The sequence below is a fragment of the Bos taurus genome, chromosome 19 (assembly GCF_002263795.3).
Source record: "Bos taurus isolate L1 Dominette 01449 registration number 42190680 breed Hereford chromosome 19, ARS-UCD2.0, whole genome shotgun sequence".
Classification (NCBI taxonomy): domain Eukaryota; kingdom Metazoa; phylum Chordata; class Mammalia; order Artiodactyla; family Bovidae; genus Bos; species Bos taurus.
The window spans coordinates 47,894,792-47,919,829 of NC_037346.1; the positions used below are offsets into that span (position 1 = coordinate 47,894,792).

Sequence of the window (25,038 nt, forward strand, 5' to 3'; positions counted from 1 at the left end):
GAAGTCGGCCGGCTCACGCCTTTCCTTGGCCTGGCTCTTGTCGAGGGCATTCTGAGCTCCAGAATAGACGTGCGACCCCTGCTCTTACTCCCTCAAGTACATACGCCTGTCCAGCCCCCCAGGACATACTGAGCTAGCCAGGCTAATGGGGGTGCCTGACTCCCGGGGGATGGTGGCAGGAAGGCTGAGCTTAGAGTATGTTTCGGTCCACAGTTTAAGAGTCTGTTTTTCTCTCCAAATATTAACCCCCAACCATTCTCTTTCATGTCTTGAACAGTAGACAGGAATGATGTAGCAGCTGAACTTCAGTATCTCTGTCTGTTTAGTTCACTGTGACTGGTGGTACGTTGGCCACTCTCCCGCTAGAGAGGAGAGAAAGCCCTCCTTGGCAGGTGCCCAGTCTGAGTGTCCATCCCAAACAAGATCTCTAGAGTGTGGGAGATGGTCAGCTCTTGCAGAGGATGGATTCAGGCAGGGGTGATCCCAGGCCATCAATTAAACAGAGAGCAAGAGAACTTCAGAGACCCAGGGCCAGCCAGTTCAGAGCCCCATGAACCCATCAGCCGCTCTGCCCCGAGTTTTGGTTCTGAGCAGTATTGGACATGGAGGCGGCGGGTGTCTGTTTCCGTTAGATGAACGAGTTCCAGGGAGGGGTCTTGTGTGTGACTCTGGTGGTAGGCGAGTCCTTGGGCGGGCAGAGTTTGGGATGTGCCCAGAGTCTGGGGGAGTATGGTTTGCCGCGCTCTGCCAAGTGCCCGAAGGTTTCTGAGACCCTCTGAGTTGAGCAGCTGGGAGTGGAGAGTAGCAGGCCTTGGCGCCAAAGATCTTGTCCACTGGGGCTCTCGCCTGCCCTTGAGAAGCAAAGCAGCTAGCTTTGTGTTTCTGGGCCCTTAAAGTCTCTTGGTTGAGTCTCCCTTTTCAGAAGCAGATGGATTGGTATCCCCAAAGTCATAGCTCTTTGCTTTCATACATGGGGGCTTTTCCCAAAGAAAAAGCCTCTTTTTCCTTTTCAGTCAGGGTATTTCCACTTCCACCTTTATTCTTGCTTCTGATTTGGGGGCTCTCCAACTGGCTGTCTGCTTGGCCAGTCCTCCTGCGTTTACCGCCAGCTTTGCCCTGCATCATTTTTGGACATGTGACACGAACCAGTCCTTGGTCAGAACCCTCCTCTGCTTGTTATTGTGTTTGATGGTTCCAGGGTCCTTCCCTCAAGGGTAGCAAGGCTAAGTTGAATGTCGCTGGCTCTGGGAGGCCGTCAGTTCCTTCCTGTGGAAAGGGTCTTGAAATGGAGTCTAGTGGGAGAGGTCGTTCTGGGGACAGGGCTTAACTCCACTGAGTTCTGAGTTAAGACCCCTTCCCTGATCTGCACTTTTGTGGTCTGAGTGGTGAGGAGATTTGTCACCTGGAACTTGAAAGCATCCTGGAGAGAAAAGTTCATTACTAGGAATGAGGATATTTTGGACAAAGTTGCTATTTACCGTGGAAACCAACAACTTTTGATTTTTTTTTTCTTTCTTTTTTTCCTTTGCCCTGTGGACTCCCAGCCCTATCACCCTCCTTAGGCCCTGAGGTGTGGTCCTCTTCCTCCCAACATCCCACCTGGGCCCAGGTGAGACTCCGCAGCTCACCTGGGGGGAGAGAGACGCACACACGCATGCACGCGTGCACACGCAGTAGCTGGGATGCTAGAATGTTGAAGGCTCCCTCTCCTTCCCTTCATGCCCTGAACCAGATGGCCTCAGGGCTGAGGAGGGGATTTCTGTAGTCTCAGGATTTAGAAAGCCTCTTAGTCAGCCACGCTCCAGGAAGCAGAGGTCTGCTGTAGTTTCAAAAGCAAGTGTTGGTTTAATTTGTTTAGGTTCTCAGATTGCCAGCTGGAGAGAAGAGGTGGGAGGCGCTGCTTCTGTCCTCCTTGAACGTGAGAAGAGCCCTGGGAAGGCTGTGCTGGCACCTCTTGGCTCTGGCTCTCCCGGCTGTCGCGCTTTGACGTGGTCTTGGACCCCTGAGCCACAGCCACCTTTGTTTTTCTTGTCCTTCCTGAGGGGAGGCAGCTGCTGAATATGTCAGGCTTCAGGCTCCCCATCAGAGAGTTGGCAAAAGTCCTTTGAAAGCGTGAGTGTTTACACCCAGGAGAATCAGAAGCCTTTCTTTCCAGGAAGGAACTAGGCGCACGATGAGGACTTGAAGAGAGAAGATGTTTGATGATCAGGGGAGAATCTCTTATCAGAACCAGGATTGGCTCTCAGAGTACTGGTTAAGATTTGAGAAGAAACAGAAAAAAAACTGAGACTCCAACAAGTTTTTGATGACAGGTGTGGCTGAAATTTTAGGAGGAGATTGAGGATGGGAGAGGAAATCAGTGATGATGAAGAAGGTATTCGAGGGTGGTACAGGTCTGAGGTGAGGAAGTAGGCAGACTGTCAGACTGTCATGTGGCTGTGGGGTGAGACTGTTCTCGGGCTGTGTCAACCTTCCAGGACCATTCAGCGATGTCTGTGATGCTGGGGACAGGGTGACAGAGGGACCCCTTCCTGCTGCATTTCAACCCTGTTGCTGTTTGGTGGCAGAAATCTGCAGGAGTTGAGAGCCCCTCAGTCCTTCCAAACCATGGCTCTTCTTGGTCGTAAGTTTGTAGACGGCAGAAGCGGAGGTTGCAAGGTCATAGCGACTCCCCACCCCGCTGTCCTCTTTCTCTTTCTCTTACCTCCCCACCCTTTGCCCCTGTAGATCTCTCTTCCTGCTGTAGCCTGGGCCTTGAATTCCCAGCCTGCGACATATGTAGGAGCTTCACAATCTGCCAGCTATGGGAGGCCCGCCTCGTATCTTCCCTCCACCGTCCCCAGGTCCTTTGACTGCCCGGCTTAGGGGAAGGGAGACCATTAAAGCAGAAGCCCCAGAGCAGACTCTGCCCTTTCCTGTCTGTGCTCCGGGATAAGCAAGGAAGGTCATGCTAGTCACTTCAGTTGGGTTTTCCCTGGGAGGAGAGCTGAGCCGAGCAGTCAACTGTGACCCCTGGGCCAGGCTCTCCAAGAAGGGTCGTCCCTGCACTGGCTGGGCCAGCTACTCAGTGTTGCAGAGCCTCGCCCTCTTTTCCCACCATGTCATTGCTGCTAATGGTCAAGGTCAAATATATGGCCACATGGAATGGGCCAGGTCCTCTCAGGCTCCTTTGTGGATGTGATTTTTTTTTTAAGAATGCAAACATGCAGGTGCCTTCCCGAGAGGCTTGGACTGGTGTCTCCAACCAGAAACAGATAAGCTAATCAGAGTATGAACTCAAGAGGAGGGATGTCAGCAGACTGTGTAACAGCTGGAAAACGTCCACGTACCGGCCTTTAGGACAACCCAGGGGATCAGAACTCGGGATCCCTGCTCTTTAAAAGAACGTTCTCCCCTTGGGTTGATAATGCGGTGTGTTATGAAACTTGTGGAGCTAAAGCTTGGACTTGCTGGAGTCGAAGATGGATCATTTGATGTGGTTCCTGTGTATGTGATGACCCCTGTCAGTGACCTTCCAGCCTTCCTCCCCGAGCGTGAATTTGTAGCATGATTGTACAAATCTCTCTGTAGAAAATGGAGGTTTCTTGTTCTCTGAAGTGTTAAGCTCTAGCCAATCAGTTTCTGTCCCCTTTAGCCTAGTGTGTCCGAACTTAATTTCTCGCTATGTATTTAAACTTTTTCTCTGTATCATAGGTTTTGTGGCATCCCACGGTCAGGTGGAGAGGAAGCTGCCCTTTCAGAACTGTACTGTAACCATTTTTTAGAGAAACATTATTTTCACAGGACTGATTATACACAGGGCTTGTAAAAAAATTTTTAACACTGTGCTGTGAAGCCACGCTGGTAAATCTCCATTGAAGGCTACTTCAAAGGCACCTGAAAGTGGAGTGTTATATCTATGACTTTATTTCTTGCTTCCTAAGTATATTAAACCTAATTTTCACCCTTTCATTCTGTTTCAGCCTCCTGTATAAGAAGTACCGTATTTTCTGCCCATCATACTTTGTAATAAAACTTGAACATGTATAGACTGACTGAATTTCTTCTTGTGATAAATTCAGTTTTTCCCATTCTGCCATGGCGGTCATGTTCCACAGACACTGGCCAGGGGATTAGACTCTACCTCAGCCCATCACACTATTGGATGGCCTAACGCATCACCTGTAACAAAACACAGAGCATGTACTGCCTGCGAGGGGCCCATGGCCTTCAGGTTGCTTGCAGAGGACCATGCGGTGACTCAGGTTCAGGTTACCTGGTGGCCCTGTGGAGGAGAGGATCGCCTGCGCCTGGGTGGGAGTCACAGGATCAGGGAAAACTTCATGAGACAAATGCTTGAACTGGGTTTTGAAGACTGAGTTGGAGTTTTCTGGGTATAGAGAAAGGCATTTAAGGCAGAGAGAACGTCCATGTACAGATCTAGAGAGGGTAGATTTCTCCCTCAGTCCAGTGATTAAGACCTCACCTCCCAATGCAGAGGACACGGGTTCAGTCCCTAGTTGGGGAGCTAAGATCCCGCATGCCTCCTGGCCAAAAAAACCAAAACATGAACCATAAGCAATATTGTAGCAAATTCAAAAAGACTTTAAAAACTGTCTACATCAAAAAAATTTGCAGTTGCTGGAGGGGAGGGATGGTTAGGGAATTTGGGATGGTCATGTACACACTGCTGTATTTAAAATGGATAACTGACAAGGACCTATCACAGAGCACATGGAACTCTGCCCAGTGTTGGGTGGCAGCCTGGATGGGAAAAGGGTTTAGGGGAGAATGGATACATCTATATGTATGACTCAGTCCCTTTGCTGTACATCTGCAACTATCACAACATTATTAATTGGCTATACCTCAATACAAAGTAAAAAATTTTAAAAATAAAGGAAAACCTAAAAAGTAAATGTTAAGGTACAGACATGTATGAAGGGTTATGTGAACACGCAGAGGGCATCTGAGCCCAAATGGAGAATTTGGAGAGCTTTCCTCTGGCGGGAAATAATGCCTGAGCTATAAATCTTGAAGGAAAGACAAAAACTAGCCAGAAGTAAGATTGAACAGCAAAGACACAGGTTTGTGGTTAATACAAGAATTGGGAGAAGCAATCTGATATTTCTACATAAACTGCAAAGTACAGGGAGGAGAGTGCCTAGCCCCAAGGAGCTTCAATAAAAAAAGAAATGGAACAATTCATAAGTGTACTATGGGCTTCCCTGATAGCTCGGTTGGTAAAGAATCCACCTGCAATGCAGGAGACCCTGGTTTGATTCCTGGGTCTGGAAGTTCTGCTGGAGAAGGGATAGGCTACCCATTCTAGTATTCTTGGGCTTCCCTTGTGGCTCAGCTGGTAAAGAATCTGCCTGCAATGCAGAAGACCTGGGCTTGATCCCTGGCTTGGGAAGATCCCCTGGAAAAGGGAAAGGCTACCCACTCCAGTATTCTGGCCTGGAGAATTCCATGGACTGTATAGTTCATGGGGTCGCAAAGAGTCTGAGCGATTTTGACTGTCACATAAATGTACTATTAATTACAGCTAAAAATTCAAAGAAGAACTCAAGATCGCTTTACCTGAGGTGGTGACAGCTGAACTGGGTCTTGAAGCATGATAAAGATTTACCAGCAAGATAGTGACGTCACTCCAAGCAGAAAGGAGCAAAGAAGTGATAACTTCTATTCAGAGTACAGTGAGTAACTGCCTCCGACCTGACTCTAGTGTCAGGGCATGAGACCAGAAAAATGAGTAGATCTGAGTTTATGGAGATTTTATATAATAATAAAGTCTATACCTGTGTATTTTATCCATTATCCCATTTAATCCTAGCAAGGCTATTCTGGCCTCCCTGATGACTCAGTGGTAAAGAATCTGCCAGCCAATGCAGGAAACTCGGCTTCCATTCCTGGGTAGGGAAGATCCACTGAAGAAAGAAATGGCAGCCTTCTATAATATTCTTGCCTGGGAAATCCCATAGACAGAGGAGCCTGGTGGGCTATATATAGTCCACGCCGTGGCAGAAGAGTCAGACACAACCTTGAGACTAAATAACAACAAGGCTATTTACAGGTCAGGAAATTGAAATACAGGAAGTAAAGGAGCTTGCTCAAGGTTACACTAGTAATAAAACAGCCGGGGTTTGAACCCACCAGTTCAAACCAGAGGGCACAGGCTTAAGCTGTTTAACACACCAAGTCCTTTGGATTTAACCTCACCAGCCTGGGGAGCCACTGGAAAGTTGTTCACGGTCGCTGGCTTTGTTTCTTCTACCTTCTCTTCCTAATGGCCTCAGTTTTCTCTTCTGGGAGAGAAGAGGGAAAACGCAGAGGGGAATTTGGCTCTTGAAAATTCTTCTGATTTTTCTCTCTCTCCAGGATGGCAAGCGTCAGTTACTTTTAGGGACTTTGTCACTATGGTCATCTCTGCTATTTACGTAAGACTTTATTACTTTAAAGGCTTCCCTGGTGGCTCAGATGGTAAAGAATCCTTCTGCAATGTAGGAGACCCAGGTTTGATCCCTGGGTCGGGAAGATCCCCCTGGAGAAGAGAATGGCTACCCACTCCAGTATTCTTGCCTGGGAAATCCCATGGACAGCGGACCCTGGCGGGCTGTAGTCCATAGGGTCGCAAAGAATCGAACATGACTGAGCGACTAACACTTTCACTTTATTACTTTAAAGCTCTAAGGGCTTACTTTGCGTTTTCAACCCTCCTACGTTGGTAAAGCAAGTAATAGCATCCTTATTTACAGATAGTGAAGAGAAAGTTCAGAGAGACTAAATGACTGGGCAGATCACATCTCTGCGGACGATTTCCTTACCTGTAAAGTGAAGTGACTGAACTATCCCTTTGCAACAACAATACATTTATCATTATAGACCTGCTCAGAGTTGGGAAGCCATTCTGAAGCAGAATCAATTTCATAACCCAGATACATCTCTAGTAGATCATTGTGGGACGTAAAGTCCGGCGCTCCCCAGGCAACCGAAGGGATTGAGTACAGGGTTGCCTCACGTAGGTCTGGGGTTTGCTCAGCGGGTACAGAAAAGCACGTACCAGGCTGCGGAACGGCTTTTGCGGGCGGTGGGGACGCGTTTTTGGAACGGACCAGGGAAAGGAAGTGTGTTACACCATCGAGTGTACCCACTCCCGGCTGCCGCGGGCACGATGTGGCGCCCTTGGCGTTCCAGCCGTCCTGGGCGGGCCTGAGCCTTTGGGTCTCCGGTGACGGGCAGAGGAGCCTACCGGCTCTGGACGGGCTCGTTTCGGTGGCAGACTGGGAGGGCAGACCTTGGCCCAGAGTCGGAGCCGATGGCAGCTTGGGCTGTTATCAGCTTGAGCAGGGCCGCTGCCCAGTGCTTGTGGGCGCGAGGCCCGGGGGTCCGGGGGGCTGTTCCGCCCTCCGCCCTGGCCTTCCAGCCTGAGCCCCCGTGCTGTAGCGCCGCTGGGGGCCGGACGCTGCACCTCACGGCCGAAGTCCCCGCGGGGCACAACAAGTGGTCCAAAGTCCGGCACATCAAGGGTCCCAAAGACGCAGAAAGGAGTCGCATCTTCTCCAAGCTCAGCTTGAGCATTCGCTTAGCGGTTAAAGGTGAGGACCTGGCGGTCACCCACCGCTGGCAGCTACCACCCTCACTGTGCCCACGCTCTCACTTGCCTCCCAAATCCCTATCCCCGGCCTTTCATTTCAAATGAACTGAAAACGTCTTTCCCAAAATACTTACCCAGCTTTCATTCAAACATCGGATAAAGTGTCCTAAACGAACCGAAATCTAAGCGGTGACTTGTCTCTCTTGGCTGATGGAGGGGAGGAGAGGGCGTGGATGTCCCTTTTTTCCTTTCATGTCTTATTGAGATGTCTCTGCTTACTCTTTTCTATCTCAGAAGGAGGCCCCAACCCTGAGCTCAACAGCAACCTGGCCAGCATCCTAGAGGTGTGTCGTAGCAAACACATGCCCAAGTCAACAATTGAGGCCGCGCTGAAAATGGAGGTGTGCTCTCAGTTTGACCTTCCTGTTATTGATCACAGCCCCTACCGAGCACATGTTTGGAAGGCCACCACACTTTAAATTATCAGAGAAGCGGTGTTGTTGACACCCTCATCTTAGAGCCTTCTGGTTACTCTTGGGCATTAGTTATGGGAGCACAGTCAGGAGTAGGATGTATAGATGGTGTACAGAACTGCAGCCTAAGACTGTTGAGCTGAGTTGAGGAGCTGGGGGAAAAAGAAAGGGCAGAGTATGATGTTAGGTTGCAGACGGTTTGTTTTTCTGATATTGATACCTAAAAGGAGAAAAGCCAGTAGAAAGAAGGTGCAGATGATGGTGATGGTGGGAGGGACTGGGATGTAGAACCCAGGTGTGGGAATTATCTTCAAGTCCAGGTGAGGAGACATGTGTTCTCTGGGATGGATGGGAAGAATTTGAGGAAGTAGTAGTCATCTTAGTAGCTAATAGTTATTGAATGTTTACTCCAGGCCAAGTTCTTTTTATTTTTTTTCTGGCTGCATCGTGTAGTTTGTGAGATCTTAGTTCCCCAACCAGGGATGGAACCTGTGCCCTCTGCAGTGGAAGCACAGAGTAGAGTCTTAACCACTGGACCACCAGGGAAGTCTGGAGGCCAAGTTCTTTGATAAAAACTTGGTGTGCATAATTTCACTGAATCCTCGGAACAACCTCAAGTTGGAAACTGAGGCACAGAAAGATTAGGCGACTTGACCAAGTCACACAGAAAATGACCTACTGGGAACCAGACATACCCCAAAGCCTGTTTTCGAACTATCCTACACACCGCCTTCATATCAGGTGTGTGCAGATAAGGCACACACCTTTCCCCCACCTGGTGGTCCTTTATTTCCTCTGTGAAAGAGGGAGAGAGAAGTCATCAGTTGAGTGTTCCTGGGAAGATGGCAGGGCAAGGGGACAGAGAGAGAGGGGAAGATGGCAGGGCAAGGGGACAGAGAGAGAGGGGAAGATGGGGTGCGTGGGCGAGGAATGAACAGAGGCAGCGTGGGGTGTCCCCATGAGATTGGTCCCTGGAGTGTTTGTTTGAACTTTGAGGCCATGCTATTCGATGAGGCCCAGGTGTGTGATTTCTCTTAGCAGTACTCAGCAGCCCAGGGTAGACTCACAGGGGTTTCATGCAGGATAAGGTATAGGAGGATGAGTTTTAGTAGGAGTGATAGAGGGGTGGATGTGGGATTCAGCTGGGGAAGGGAGAGACCAAAACTGGGAGATGAGTGACTGATGGTTCAGGGACAGGATAAAGAGACTGCCTTACAAGGAAGGGGTAGCACTTTCAGTTACCTCTAACATTGACCCCAAGAGCTTCCTCTCAGAGAGGGAGGACAGAATTAAAGCCTTAAGAGCCTAGGCGTCACCCCAGAGAGCCCATTCCATGGAGTCAACTTTGTGGTGGTTGTGGTGCCTGGGCTGGCATGGAGGAGGGAATTAGGAAACAGGAAAATGTGTTTGTGTTATCTATTGCAGAAAACCAAGGACATGTATTTGTTGTATGAGGGCCGAGGCCCCGGTGGCTCTTCTCTTCTCATCGAGGCATTATCTAACAGTAGCTCCAAGTGCCACTCGGACATCAAACATATCCTGAATAAGAATGGGTAGGTGTGTATCTGGGGAGAGTGGAAGGGGACAGAGTCTCTAGGTTCTGATTCTGGGAGAGGTAAGTACTGTCGTTCCTGGTGGGGTTTCAGGTTTTACACACATGTCATCCTTAGCAGAATCCAAATGGGATCATTTGTTCTCCTTTAATGTGTTCTGTAGTGGGCAGGACCCACTCCAGCGTTCTTGCCTGGAGAATCCCAGGGACAGGGGCGCCTGGTGGGCTGCCGTCTATGGGGTCGCACAGAGTCGGACACGACTGAAGCGACTTAGCAGCAGCAGCAGCAGTGGGCAGCATCCAAAGGACAGGTGGAGAAGGAGTGCTGTCCACTTGTCTCATCTGTCCATAGAATGTCCAGGCCTTGGAATGTCCCGCCAGCGATGTACTCTCAGTTGTACAGGAATTGATGAACAAAGTCTTTGCAGCCTCCAAACTCCAGTCAGGGCAGAAAATAGAGGGTTGGGGACTTCCCCTGGTGGTCCAATGGCTGAGACTCCACGCTCCTCATGTAGGGGCCTGGGTTCGATCTCTAGGGGAACTAGATCCCACGTGTCGCCACTAAAAGGTCCGGCATGCTGCAGCTAAGACCTGGGCAGCTAAATTAATTAATCAAAATAAAACAGAGGGTTAGTGTTATGTTCGGATCATTCCCTTGTCCGGAGGTAGCTGGATCTTCTTCAGGAAGAGAGCTGCTCCGTGTCTGTTTATACTCCAGGGGTAGGGTGGGAATGAGTGATGGGCAGTGCTATGTGGAGGCTGAGTGTCTAAAGGGATCCATTCTGGCCCATTTCCTCGCCTATTAGGGGAATGATGGCCGAAGGAGCTCGCCACTCCTTTGACAAAAAGGGGGTGATTGTGGTTGGAGAGGAGGACAGAGAGAAGAAACCTGTGAACCTAGAGCGTGCCCTGGAGCTGGCGATAGAAGCAGGAGCTGAGGATGTCGCGGAGACTGAAGACGAAGAGGAAAAGAACATTTTTAAAGTGAGTAAGAAGCCTTGGTGTCTGGTGGACTTCTGAGAGGGCCCTGATAGACATGTTAAGTATTCTTCTCTCAGTCTCTTCTGTCTTGTGCCCGGGGGACAGGTGAGATAAAGAGCTCGCATATTGCACAGACAATTTATTAAGTGAATACTGGATAGGACTTACTCTCCTGAGGACGAGAAGGATTCAGAAGGCGCAACACTCTGTTTCTGCCAGTGAAGACTTAAACCCAGTGATACATTTCAGGAATTTCATGCAGGTGTTTGCAAACTTCTGTCCAGCTTTGTCGTGTTATCTCCTGGCTCCTTACCTCCTGACTTTCCTTTGTCCCTAGTTTATTTGTGATGCCTCTTCACTGCATCAAGTGAGGAAGAAACTGGACTCCCTGGGCCTGTGTTCTGTGTCCTGTACACTAGAGTTCATCCCCAACACAAAGGTGCGGCTGGCTGACCCCGACCTGGAGCAGGCTGCCCATCTCATCCAGGCACTCGGCAACCATGATGACGTGATCCATGTCTATGACAACATTGAGTAGCCAGACTGTAGGTGCCTCCAGGCGGCCTATTCTGTAGCACAAGCTTCTGCAGCGTCCCCTAAGACTCAAGCAGATCGGGGGAGGGTGTGGGGCGGGGGCCGTGCCTAGCAGGTTAGCAAGCATAGACCTGCAGTTTTGTGGTCAGCTGAATCCCTACATGTCCATGAAGCCTCTTTGTCAGCTCTGCTGGTGTCTGAGCCCTCCTGAGTGAGTCCCCCACATCCTTCTCGATGTGGGGGGTGTGGGTAGTCAGCTGGTCAAGTTCTGATCTCAGGAATCTGGCCCTTGGGACAGTAGGGGCCCTGAGGGCCCATGTACTAGAAACTACTCTTCAATAATAACAGTAATTATTGACCTGAGTAGCTGCCCTGCTGTTGTGTGACTTGAGTTTTCCTGGGTTTGTGTCCAGTTGGTGGGACCCTCTTGACTTTCTTTTAAGTCTGTGGGCTTAGTTCCACTACTCCAGTCCCAAGACTGTATTTTTTTTGATTGGCCATAGAAACGTGACTCGCTGCAGGTGCTTTGTGTTCTAGTGCTGGTCTAATGGCCTAAATCTGTCATTTTTTCACATACCTAATATCAATCAAACGCCTACTGTGTACCAGGAACTGTACTTACAAGCTGTTCAATTGATGCCTTGTGCTGGATTTGCTCTAAGACATTGGACCTCAGGGAGAAGACGCAGGATCTCTCTCTCCTGGAGCTGTCTGAGGGCAATGTGAACTGCTGTGCATGCATCCTTGTTCTCTTCCTGTGGCCTCTGTATCCTTCTTCTGCCAGAGAACTTAAGGCTCTAGCCCAAAGGGTGCAAATGTAAGGGACTCCCACGCCTTGCTTTGTCCAGGTCCCTCTGTGTTCTGAGTGCTTTCACTGCTGAGTGAACCTATCGGTGGGCTGCACTCGGGAAAAGAAACACCACGCTGGTTTTGAAAGCTGTCTGATGCCCAGAATGCCCGACTCTGGCCCCTCTTAATCCCTGATGCCAGTTGGATGATGGGGCACTGGGAACTGGAAAGGAAATGAGAACAGAAAGAAGGGTGAAGAGCTGAGTCAGGAGCCTGGCCAGATGGGAAATAGGAGCCATGGTACGTTTTGCTCCAAAGAGTCACTTCGAGGTTTAGAGACACCAGGAGTGCCAACCACCTGTGCTGGAGCCCATCAAGTATGTGGGGCCTGGAGTGGCTTTTTGATCCCGGTTATTCACCTTCTTATAAGTTGGTTAAGGCAGTTCTGAGCTCAGTGTAATTTTCCTGAAGGAGCCTTAGGTAAATTAGGATGGAAAAGAACTAAAACCAAATTGGCTCTAAGTGATAGCTTCACTTTCTAGGAAAAACAGATCGCTAATTCCACGATGACTTCAACAGCTGGAGAGTGAAGCCTGGGGGAAGAAAATCAATTAAATAATCCATTATGGTGCCAAGGCATGCGCTCTTATACCTCATTTCATAATGGAGGTACTACCTGGGATTTTTAGTTTTTATAGGAGATAACTCATCTAAATATCTGAATAGCACATCATTAAAACAGGGCAACATAAAGTTTAAATGCCACTTCCTAATTTATAAGATACTTTCATATTTTATTTATTTGACTTTCAAAACAAACCTATAAAATAGTCAGGCCAAGTATTTTATGCACAGATGATCTCATACCAAGCAGGTGAAAACTCTGTCTTGCATTCATAGACCTTGGTTTATAAAATAGCTTGGTTTTGTGAATGTTGAATATAGGTTAATTTGGAGAAATGTGATCATTTCTGATATGAGTAGTCTTGTACTAAGGAAGCCTGCTCGAGAGGGGAACTTGGTTACTCATGTGAAGTCCTCTGATCTAACAGATAGGATTTGTTACTGTGAATTCTGTAAACCAGTTTGTTTGCATCAAGACATTCTAGACAGCTCTACACTGACCCCTGGCGGTGCCCTGCAGTCTTCCTGCAGTTAATATGGGAAAGGCAGAAATGAAAGCTTTCTCAGACCTGTTCTGACTCTAGATCTGATAAAGACATCCTTAGCTACATAAGTTAAATTGTTAAATAGCTATTTAACTGAAAATTTAAGTAAAGATGGTATGAGCTGTTTTGCTACTAGAAATTACTTTTTAAAGAATATTTTATGTCAGAGAAAACATTTACAATATAATGTCAAATGAAAAAGATTAAAAACTGTATGTATAGTGTGGTCCAAATTTTAAAATATATATGATGCTGTATATATGAAATTTTAAGAAAAGACTAGAAGGAAGTATACCAGAATAGCAAAACTGATTATCTCTGGGTGGTGATGTTATAACTGAGTTTTATTTTCATGTATTACATTTATTATGGAAGCATTTTTTAAAAAGAAGAAAACTAGTCACGTTATCTTCCTACTAAGGAAGCAACATGTGAGCACCTGGGATTCAGGTGACCTTGAAGTCAAAAGAATGGGGTCTGGTCCTGGCTTGCCTTATCTTTGATTAGTGTCTTAACAACAAAATCATTTAGCACCTTGAGCTGGCTTGGGCTCACTTTCAAGTGTCCTTTCAGTGGGCTGGAAGTATCAGTGACAGGCTTTGTCCACAGCCTTGACTCTCACTGGGAAACGCTCATGTAGTATGTAGCTGCTGCACCTCTGCCAGGGGCCCCGGCTGAATCAGACTGGAACAGTGAGGGCTCTGCCTCCAGCTAACCATGGAAATTCAGTTGTGTGGTTACTTTTTTTTTTTTCTCTTGAAAACATATGACATAGATGTCATAGAGTTGTCTTGAGAATAAAATAAGTTAATATATGCTAAGCATTTAAAACAGTGCCTGGCAGTAGTAAGCATTCAATATATGTTGGCCTTTTTTCCCACTAAGTATGAATGAACATTTTTTTTAAACATTTTTTATTTTATATTGGAGTAGAGTCAGTTAACAATATTGTGATAATTTCAGGTGTACAACAAAGCAATTCAACCATCCATATACATGTATCCTGAGTGAACATTTTTAAAAACTGAAATGTGACCAGCCTGTATTTATCTGCTTTGTAACCTGTCCCCCACCTTCTCCTTCCCCTTCACAATATATCCTAGATGCCTTTTGGTATTGGGATGGAGAAGTCCACTTCTTTCTTTTTAGTAGCTACATGGTATTTTATTATTATTAATATGTGTCATAATTTATTTAATTAGTCTCTATCAATGGATATTTGGATTGTTTATCTTATAGAAGATGCTACAATGAATACTTTTTACCATTGCTGTCTTGCAAAGTATTCTTCACAATAAATTTATAGAAGTGGAATTACAAAACACAAAGCAGTTTTTCTTTAGACGTAAATGTCAATATGTAAAAATGTAAAGATGTAAAAACAAAGCAGAGAACCCAACTGAGTGAACTGGTGATCTGAATATATTGTATGTTATCTCTGAATTAAAAGAATGTTCATCGAATCACGTGATAGGCTTTTTGGTTTGTTTCCCTGTTTTACACCAAATTCATTGAGATATCCCTTCAGAGACTTTATTCATTGGTATTTGTTGTTCCCTGTCATGTGTCCTGTGCTCTTGAAAAATGAAAAGGAATGTGTGCAGCTGGTGTGTGAGTGGCTGCTTCATGGGACTAGTACTCGGAGGCCCTGAGCTCTAGGGTTGGGTCATGAATCTTGGGGTCAGGGAAGGCTCAGGTGCTTAAACAGAAGCACCTACTCAGTGTGAGACTAGGGTGACAGACCTGAGGAGGCCTGGCCCAGTGGGGAGGCTTCACGTGGGGAAATGAAGAGGGAGGAGACAGCATAGAAAGGGAAGATGAAACACAGAGCTCAGGGAAGTGACAGCAACATCCCCATCAGAGGCTCACCTATTCATTCAACAAATATTGTTTTTTGAATGTGCCAGGAAAGATGGTAGGCCATCTTTTTTGAATGACACAGCTTCTATTTTGTTGTTGTTGTTGTTGTTGTTTTTAGAGGATAGTACACTCCTGAGACATGGGAGCGGGCCAACCCCAAAGGAGAGGCCCAACTTCTGTCTTTATGCTTACTTTCTTAAAGACAGTTACAGTAGAGTAAGATAAGTGCTTTGATGAATAAAGTACTAGGTGCTTAGGTGCCCAGATTTAGGGCTTTCTGTCTGGAAAGGCTTCCTGAAGGGAGCAATGTCTAGGCTTACTTCTTCCCTGAAAGAATGAATGTAGGGGCAAGAATGGAGGAGAGGGGTGTTTGAGACAGTGAATATGCAAAGGTTAGAGGCAAGAGAGAGTCATATTTGAGGAACCAGTCGTTCTCTGTGGCCAGAACAGAATTTGAATGATGGGGTTGTTGGAGGTGGGAAATGGAAAAACTTAGGCTGCAGAAGAAATGGTTCCAGGTCCTTCTTAACTACATTGATGTATTTGACTTTCCCTAAGGATAATGGGGACTGTAAAATCTTTCAGGAGATCATGGCAGGATCAGGGATCCATTTTAAAAGGTCACCCTGTGATGAGAGTGATCTTGAGAAGCTGTTACACTAAATACTCCAAGTAATAGACTTGGGAGGTTTGAGCTAGGAAGGTGGAGCTGGGACAGGGAGGGGAGTGGACAGATTGGAGACATGGCCACGATTAGCTGTGGGGGAAGGGAAGTGGAGAGGAAGAACTCTTCAAGTTTGATAACTCAAAAGCATCCAAGGTGGGAACCTGATGATGGAGAGAGCAAATGAGAACCATGGAGGAAAACGATCAGATCACTTTGGACCTGTGGAATTTGAAGTACCTGCAGAGTACTCAATGGGTGATGTCTCTGAAGTTCAGAAGAAAGCCCAGAAGGATCACTGCAGCGTGGGGATGTTTGAGATGGCTGGTTCAGTGACAGACAACGGAAATGGAGTCCTCAAAAAAAGCAGTTGCTAGGAAGGTAGAGGAAAAATTAGGAGACTGTTTCCAGCTAAAAACTTATGTTGTTGTATGCGCTACTATGTGCGAGGCACTGTTCTAAGTGTTGGTGACAGGGCAGTGAACGGGACATAGTCCCTGCTCCTACACGGCTTATGTTCATTGTAGTCGGAGGAAACTGTATAATTTCAGGCTATATGAAGAAAAAGAAGGCAGCATATGGAAATACAAAATGTTGGAGGGGAGAGGGCCTATTTAGGCACTTTTGAGAGTTGACATTTGAGCAGACCTGAATGAAATGCAGGAATTAACTGTGGGAAGAGCGTTCTAGGTGGAACAAAGGGCAGGTACAAAGGTCCTGAGCCTGGTAAGCTCTAAGTATGGAAAGAAGGCCAATGTGGCTGGAGTGATTTGAGGGAGCTGGAGAGGTGAGGTGGGAGAGGATGGCGGGGGCCAACTCCTGTTGGGCCCGGATGGCCATGACAGAGTTTGAGTCTATTCTGTGTGTGATGGGAAGCCCTCGAAGGGTTGAGAACAGAGAGTGACATGATGTTAATTACATTTTACAAGGATCACTTTGGCTGCTGTGTGGAGCACATTTGTTAGGTGGCCGCAGAGGAAACAGGCAAACCTGTTAGGAGGCCAGAGCAGTCACCCAGTACATAGGGTGGTGGCTTGCACCAGGGTGAAAGTGGTGAGAAGTAATTGGATTCAGATACATTTTAAAAGGAAAGCTGAAAAGACCTGCTGGATGATTGGATAGAGGAATGTTAGAGAAGGAGTGAAATGAAGGAAGATGCCTCCTTGGTGTGTATTTTTATGACTGGGAAAACAGAGGAGCAAGGTTTTGTGGGGAAGGGGGAAAAAATCAAGAATTCAGTGTAAAACACGGTAAACTGGAGTTGTATTTTAGACATTCCAAGAGACCCTGCTGAGTAGACAGCGTCTACAGGCAAATATTTGAATTTGAATACAGGCAAATATTCCTAAATCTAAGAGGTGGATTTAAAGAAAAAGGTCTAAAGTAATTCTTAAGAGATTTGATACCCAAGGCAAAGCCACCACTAAAGGCTCTTAGTTGACAATTGAAAGCGACATCAGAGGAAGATGTTTTTGGCGTCTGATTTATCTTACACTGAACAGGGGCCCGAGGAAGGGAGCCCAGATTGTGGCGGCCTTGGAATCTGAAGATGGAGGTGTATAACATGCCGAACAGTGGAGGCTGGGAAAATTAATTATGGTCATCTCTATTTTGAAATATCATGCAGTCAAGTACAATTGTTTTGGGACAATATTAAGTGCCACGGGAAAACAGGATAAAATTTAAGCACACTACAAAACAATATGAAGCCGTTTTTATCAAACGCTGTATATTTAGGTAGGAAAGAGACAAAATATCTCTGGGGTGGAATTTTTATTTTTTTCAATTTTAATACAAAGAGCTTGTGTTGCTTTTATGACCAGAAAAAAAGTTTTCTTCCCGAAAGAACCTCACATAATGGTTTCGGTCCTGGCCAGCAGATTCCTAGGACCCACTTCCCGGCACTACCCCAGCCCCTTAGGGTGTGTGGCTGTTGAGACCCAGGAAAAGGCAGGCAGTGGTAAACCGCTCCTGCCTCCCGGCAAGCGCAGTCTCTGGACCGGAGGACCTGCTTGGGGATCCGGCGGCAGAGGTGGCCACACGCCGGGAAGCGCTCAGAGCCAGAACCCTCCCCGTTTATTACGCGCCGGTGTGGGGACACGGAGGGGCAGGACGTCAGCCTCAGGAACCGCGGAGAGCTGGAAGGGCGGGAGGCAATGGGGCCCCTCCAAACGTCTTCCTAAACTCCAGCCCCAAAGTAGCCGGCGGGGAACCGCGCCAGCCCGCGCGCCAGTCCGCGCGCCAGCCGAGACTTGGGTGACTGACAGGAGGTGGGAATGTGGGCGGAGCCTCAAGCGCGAGCTGTGATTGGAAAAACCCACACCTCCCGGGGAGAGAGGGCGGGCAAGTCTGCGAGGGATGCGCAGAGGAGGGTGCTCAGAGCCCTGTACGTGATTGGCTAGCAGCGGAGTGAACCGGGAGCTGTTCGGCTGATTGGCAGAGGGTAGACAACCCTCCGAAACTGCTTTGGCTTCGCCTATTGGCATCCAGCGAGAGTAGGCGGGATTGGTTCATCGAGGGGTGCCGTTGATTAGCTGGCGGCTGAGAGTTAGGGTGTTGGAGAGAGCTGGGGGAGGAGGGGCGGCGGGGGCAGCGACTTCCTCCTTGTTATTGGCTGGTGAAGTGAGTGAGGGGTGGCACCATGGGCCAGCGGCTGGCTAGGATTGGCGGGTGCTGGGGTGAGTGACAGACAGGGGGGCGAGCTGCGCGACCAGCGGTTTGTTTTTCGGAGCGTTCCTGAGGTGGAGAACGGCGGCCGGACGGAACGACTTCGGGACTGAGGGACTGGCGGTCGGGCGGGCCGAGCGGCGCCGCCGAGGCCGGGCTGGGCCGAGCCGAGGAGCGCCGGGGATGTAGCGGGCCACCCTGCCCATGCCACAGCGCCCGGCCGCGGGCGGAGCCGGAGCCGGAGCCTGGGGAGGCGGCGGGGGCCCAGAGCGCAGCCCGCGCCCCCCGCGCGGAGCCAGGCCCGCTGCCGTCCCCGCCGCACGGGCCCCCGGCATGCAGCTCCGGCTGCGGAGGTGACACTCGGGCCGGAGCCGCCGCCGCCGCCATCGCCACCATGGGTGAGTGTCGCCACCGCCCCGGCCTGTGCCCGCGCTGCTTCGCGTCGCCCCGCCCCGGGCTGAGGGGAGGAGGACCCTGGGCCGCCGCCTGACAGGCATGGACAGCCCGCCCGGCCGGGGCTGCGGACCGCCGGCGCCCGCCCGCCCCGCTCGCGGCTTAGCGGCTCCGCGGCCCAGGCGGGGGTTCTGGCTCCCCCGGCCTTCAAAGGCGGCCCCGGTCCGCAGAGCCCACTCGGCCGCCTCTTTCCGGGCCGCGCTACCAGCACATCCCGAGGAAGCGGCGGCGGGTCGAGGGCCCGTGCTCGGCGGAGCAACCCGCTCCGGGCCGAACGAGCGGGACCCCGAGCCCGAGGGCGGGGAAGCGCGAGCGCAGTGTGGGGCCCGGGCTGGAGGCTGGTGCAGGCCTAGCTGCTGTTGTGTCTTTTCCTTGATTTGCTTTTTTTTCCTGCCTGTGTCATTTCCTTCCCTTTGCTCACACAGGCCGGCCTGTGAGAGTTCCCGGGGCTTGCTCTCGAGCCCTGTGCGCGCCCCAGCGCAGGGGGGAGGGCGTGCGGGGAGACAGGCTGGGAGGTGATTAAAATGGCAATCACTGTTATCAACCGCGCGGTTGAGAAATGCGAGCTGCACGCAGATTGCTGGGGTTTAGGAATCGGCTGCCAGTGATAATACACATCCTACTTTTGGAAAAATCTCGTTGCAGTGTTTTACATCCATTAGTTTAATCTAGCAGTCTCTCTGAAATTATGTAACTTTTGAAAGAGAGAAACATTCACTACACAAAAGAATCTCTATGAAATCATTTCCTTTTTAATCGATAGTTGCAATTTCTGTTGTGAAGATGTAGTCTAAGGAACTCTTTTAATGTCTTCCACACGCAGCATTTGAACTGAATTATGTTTCATGTCCTTTGTGGTAATTTAGCAGACGACTATTGGAGTAGATTAAGTAGCAATAACATGTTCGATGTACTTTGCTTCTCTTGTTGGATCAGTTATTTTGATACAGTTGTCTGCAGTGGCAAGTTTTGCAGAGTATTTGGTATTGTCCTAATTAATCAAGGGGTAAACTTCAGTTAAGGGATCATTTGCACAGCCACTGATTCCATCTGTGAAGAGGGAACATCAATGTTTGCTTTGCCCTATGGCAAGGTCAAGTCGTTTTTGTAGAAGGATAAGTGTTTGCTGTGTCACATTGGGCAGATAATCTTTTGTGGCCCATCTTTACACTGGCTTTGAATGAATTGCCTTGTTCTGTTCCGTACTGCCCCTCTACAGTAAGGAATGGGTTCCTTCATTTATTGGGCTGTTTCCTTTCCATGCTTTATTTCAGAAGTGCTTGCTTTTCTGGGCAAAGTCTGTGACAGTAAGCAGAAAACGAACTCAGTGAGGCCTGGTATTTATTGAATAAATACATAATTCAACAAATACTCGTTGAGCATTTACTGTAAATGGGGAACATAATTCTTGTCCTCCCCAGGTTTCACACAGTTATCTTATGCTCTGGAATTTGATGATCACACTAAATCTTTGAATTGATTTGTGAACCTACATTTGTGATCATCTTTCTAATCAGTCTTTCCTTTTTATCCTGCGGGGACAGGCTTAAATCCCAAAGGGGAGTGTGAATACTTAAGGGTGTGCAGACCTCCTATTTTTCACTTTCTTGACTGCTAAATCAGTGTCCAGATACACTGATGAAGTGTCCACTACATTTCGTGCCTAATAATAAAATAGAGGTCAGCCTGTTTTCATATTTCAAGATAATTTCAAAAAGTTGAAATGTGTGAGCATATGGAGAGACAATGATGGGGAGCAAAGGAACTATGTGGACAGGGTCCAGAGCCCCAAAGGAAAAAGGACCAAAAACTCAGTATCTTCTCATTTGTTCCCATGTCAGTTTTTACATGAAGAAAGTGAGACAGTGAGGGGAAAATGAACTTGCCTGGTGGCTGCAGTATATTAATCGGCAGACAGGCTGGTTTAAGAACCCCTGCCTGGCTTTCTTCACCACTCTTCCCTCATACCATTCTCACTTTCTTTTAAGTAGATGACCTTGACACGCACTTAGAACTAGTACTGAATTCTCTTAGAGCCTGACCTTCAGTTTGCTTTGTATAGGGCTCAGCAAGGGTGTATGTACAAACACACACGGAGTCGTCTCTTAAGTATCTCCATTTTGGTGATATAAATGATGAAAAGTCAGATTCCCAGGTTAGCATGTGTTAGTTGGTGTATGTAGTCCTAAATAAGTTCAAGGGGTAATAAGGGAGAAACATAGACTTATTAATATTTTATTATACTTGTTAAATTCCAGCCCAGCAAGGAAAGGACTAAAACTAATTTGAGTCCCTGCCCTTCAGGTTCTTTGGTTAACAGTCATATTTTCCTGAGCTGTTCTAAGCCCCAGACTCAAGCTTGTTTGACAGCTTGGGTTGGTAATGAAAACAGGTCAGATTTTATATTGGCAGTTAGCCCCAGTAACTTTCTAGTGGAAATTACACTTATTCTTGTAAATAATAGGAAATACTCTTTTTGTTTGTTTTTGGCCTTTTTTTTTTTTTTGGCTTTGATGTTATGTGGTTATAAAAAAAATTGAAAATTGGTCGTTTTTTCTTGGTCACACCAAAATTCCCTCCTGGTTTTAGTAATTATAGTGGCAAATGCTGCTAATTACACCTAAGATTAATTTGCTAGTGCTTACTTGGGCTCTATAAATGCAATCTAAAATTTGGTGGGAAGTATTACTGAAAAATATGTAACAACTTGGAAACATTACAGGAACGTGAACTGAGTGTAGGATTTAGGATGGTGTGGTTCTGGTTTGATAACTTGGTTTGAAGTCAGAATCATTGTTTCAAGGCTGTTGGAAGCTCCCAGTTACACCAATTTCAATTCAGTTTGGCTAGAATCTGACTGCCTGTGTAGATCTAAATAGTTGGCAACTGTTTGTTAATTGAAATTGGGATCATAGTTTAATGACTCAACATGGCTATGTTACGACTAGACTTCTGATGTTTTAAAAAATTATGGTTGGCTTTAAAACTGATTTTAGGCATTTATAAAAAGTAAGTATCAGTCCAACTGAGCATAACTTAGTGAAATACACAGGATAAGAAGCAGTTTTCTTGGTTCTGACTATCTAAGCTATCCATTTTTCCTTTGCCCCTTTTGTTGAACATCTCTTCTGTGTCAGATACAGTACATGGCCCTGTATATGTATTTATTCTGTATTTAAGAAGTTATAGTTAGGTAAGGTGAAGCAGAAACATATAAACAAATAAGTGGTGTTATAGATACCTTGTCAAAACTGTAAAGATACATTGGACGGAGAGATCAGTTCTGTAGTTTTGCGATTGACATACATTATCCTATAGTCTTCAGACCTCAAAGGTTAAATTTCATTAACTTAAAATAAAATATGATGGTGATGTATGGATTCTTATGAGGAAGCAATAGCTTACTTTGTAATATGTATTTTAAAATTTTAAGTCATCAACTAATATTGAAGGACTCTTATAGAAACAGAAAAATAAACCCCAGAATTTGACTTTGCAATCTAGCACAGTTTTCAACCAGGGCCTTGAAGGAAAAAGGAAAAATATATGTTATGAATTGAGGATCAGACCTTTTTGCTTATGCTTATTATACTAGGAGATGATGTTTGCCCAGACGGACAGGATGGAGGAGGACCGTGCGGGTATGTAACATGTCATGAACAGTAAGGCAGTAAAATCAGACTCACAGACACTGAAGCACAGGATCTCCAGAGTGAGCAGTGTGATCAGATGATCTGACACAGTTGGGTAGAGTAGAGAGAGCATTGTCAAGATGAAGAAATCATTTAAATGAAAACAGATTAAATTTGGGAGTTGTACGTATGGGAAAAAGAGTGTCTGGCATCATGCAGGACAACAGTGTTTATCCAATGACTTGTTGCTTCTGGAAACTTTTCTGGGGTTTTAGCCAAGGGAATTCATAAATGGGAGTGCCTTAAGACCCTGCTTTTAGATAGAAGTAATAGCTCAGTCTGGAAGGGTGACTTCCTGCTGGGGTTAATGAACAAGGAGCGTGTTTGCCTGGCAGCCCCCATGCCTTAGGTCAGGATATCAGAAGAAAAAGTACTCGCTGCTGAATAATTACGGATAGCTATCTGCTTGAGACTGCTGACAGAGCTTCCACTTTTTAAGCCTGGATTGTAAACCCTGTTTCATAGAGCCCTTCTTTTTTTTTTTTTTTCTATGAATATTCCTCACCTCTAGATCTTTAACCCCCTAATTTCTAGAGTTAACTTCTTCCTTTGTGCTTCTTTCTGGTAGCTTTGAAGTGTGTCATACCACCCCCATCCTTTGGAAATCTTTTCAAGGTTATAGCATACTCTTACCTCTGCCTCAACTTGTTCACGTGTAAAGTTCATAAAAAAATTATTGACTTCCACTACTTCCAATCTTCAGCTTCTCGATTCCCTGTCAGGATGTTTCTGCCTCTGTTACCCTGTTGGACCTGCCTGCCCCTGCTCTTCTGCGGCCTTAGCTTCTGTCGCGTTCCTTTTCTGTTTGTTTGTAGTTCTCTTAAAGACGTCTGTGCTGGCACATCTTCTTCCTACTCTTCTTGTTGGCGTGAGTATTCACTCAGGATCAGTCCCTGAGCCTCTTCTCTTTTCCTCCGCTGTTCACTTGCTTTCACCGTCCCTTCTCCTCCTCAGTTCATTTATAAAGCTCTCATCCATAGCTGGAACAGCTTTCTTTTTTGAAAAAATCTTTACTCTGTAAAATTATCTATATAACCCCTTGCTACTCACGTGGTAAAAAAACTTTTTTACGCATGTGTTTATGTATTCTGGTTTGTATCTTGTCTAATTCGGTCTCTTTATTTGCATAACCTTGTATGTGTGTTGTTTGTCTTTTTACGCCTAGAGTTTGAGTTATCTGAAAGTATCTTTCAAAACTGTCTAATGTATAATACATGATAGGTGGTCAGTAAATGGTTATTGTTAATGATTAATAAAAATTCTAAAATAAAATTAAGTATTAGGATAGATTGTGGCCTCCAGTCTTTTCCCATTAACCTTTTTTTCCCCATTGATGATGATAATAGCCAGCATTTTTTCAGCATTAGGTACCATGAGAAATAATTTGTAAGGTGTTTTTTTCCCCTCTTAAGTCTCACAGCAGCTCTGTGTAATGATACTTTTATTATGTACATTTTACAGATGAGGAAATTGAGGTTTAGGGAGAATAAATGATTTGTCTAAGGGCTCCTTAAAACCCAAGTCTTTCTGACTCCAAGGTCCATATAACTGCTGCACTCTAAGAAAACTATTTGTTAATTTTTTTTTTTTTAAGGAATGCATACGGTAGCACAGATAATTCAGTTAAAATCCCAATCCAGGAAGAAATGCCTGAAAGAACCACTTGATGTGCTTCCCGTCTATCCATCTCCTCAGTTTGAATTATCAGTTTAAGAACCAGTTTGCCTCTAGAAATGTATGCGACTCTGACACAACAGCAGATTCTATAACTGTGTTTCACTGTGTCGGTTGTCCTGGATTCCAGGAGATAGAGCCAAACCATTCCTCCAGTGTGTTCTCAGCGCTGGAACTACCAAACAAGTTTATCCGTTAAGTAATGCCAGGAATTGGTTAGCTTCCTGGAAACAGAATTTGTCAACCTGATAAACCAGCTCTTATAATAGCATCATCTTATACAGAATTAGAAACAATTTCTCTAGTCATACTTGTCACAGATGTGATTTGAAAAGCATGTGTGTATCTGTGTGTGAATATACACATCCATTTTGTTTCAATATCTGAGTTGACACAACTATTCTCAGTTCTAAGGCTGGTTTCCTTGATAGTGAAAATCACGTGCATTCTGCTGTTAGGACTATCAGTGGCTGCTCCTCAGAAACCACCCGTCTAGTGCCATCTAGTCATAATCATAGTGATCCCAGTTTTCTGTGAAGTGCGTGCATGTGTCACTCAGTCGTATCTGACTGTTTGAGACCCCATGGACTGTAGCTCGCCAGGCTCTCCTCCAGGGGATCTTCCTGACCCACGGTTGAACCTGCGTCTCCTGCATTGGCAGGCAGATTCTTTACCATTGAGCCACCTGGGAAGCCCTCATTTACTATTATAGTTGGTCCGATAATTTTATACATATATATTTAATTATTTATGTTAAATTTAATATAAGTGCACGTGTGTATGCTAAGTTGCTTCAGTCGTGTTCGACTTTTTGCGACCCCATGGACTATAGCCCACCAGGCTCCTCTGTCCATGGGATTTCCCAGGCAAGAATACTGGGGTGGGTTGCCATTTTCTTCTCCAATATAAATGAGTATATTTATATTATATGTATATAAGCCAGTCATTCTAGTT

At 46.6% G+C, this 25,038-nt stretch overlaps 2 protein-coding genes across 6 annotated transcripts in view; both read left to right on the forward strand.

The window, feature by feature from the left end:
- The first annotated feature begins 7,297 nt into the window (after positions 1-7,297).
- Positions 7,298-11,478, forward strand: TACO1 (translational activator of cytochrome c oxidase I). The gene is made up of 5 exons (NM_001205611.2): positions 7,298-7,577; positions 7,871-7,977; positions 9,475-9,602; positions 10,408-10,585; positions 10,920-11,478. Exons 1-5 carry the CDS (start codon positions 7,298-7,300, stop codon positions 11,118-11,120), a joined length of 894 nt encoding a protein of 297 aa, NP_001192540.1. The 3' UTR covers positions 11,121-11,478.
- Positions 11,479-17,761: 6,283 nt separating this feature from the next.
- The window catches only part of MAP3K3 (mitogen-activated protein kinase kinase kinase 3), a 61,228-nt gene continuing 53,951 nt past the window's right edge, over positions 17,762-25,038 (forward strand). For 4 of the 5 annotated variants that reach the window (XM_005220981.5, XM_010816434.4, XM_002696094.7 and 1 more), the window contains exon 1: positions 18,326-18,663. In XM_005220981.5, coding sequence (XP_005221038.1) covers positions 18,660-18,663 — 4 coding nt within the window. In that variant the 5' untranslated portion in view covers positions 18,326-18,659. Of the gene's footprint in view, positions 17,869-18,325; positions 18,664-25,038 lie in introns of those variants that run through there. The other variant, XM_059878574.1, reaches the window with a different exon arrangement.

Excerpts from the sequence above, each read along its gene's own strand:
- TACO1 (NM_001205611.2), top strand. The coding sequence starts at position 7,298 with ATGGCAGCTTGGGCTGTTATCAGCTTGAGCAGGGCCGCTGCCCAGTGC. Across the intron at positions 9,603-10,407 it reads CATATCCTGAATAAGAATGG|GGGAATGATGGCCGAAGGAG; the intron begins GTAGGTGTGTAT and ends CTCGCCTATTAG. Across the intron at positions 10,586-10,919 it reads AGGAAAAGAACATTTTTAAA|TTTATTTGTGATGCCTCTTC; the intron begins GTGAGTAAGAAG and ends CTTTGTCCCTAG.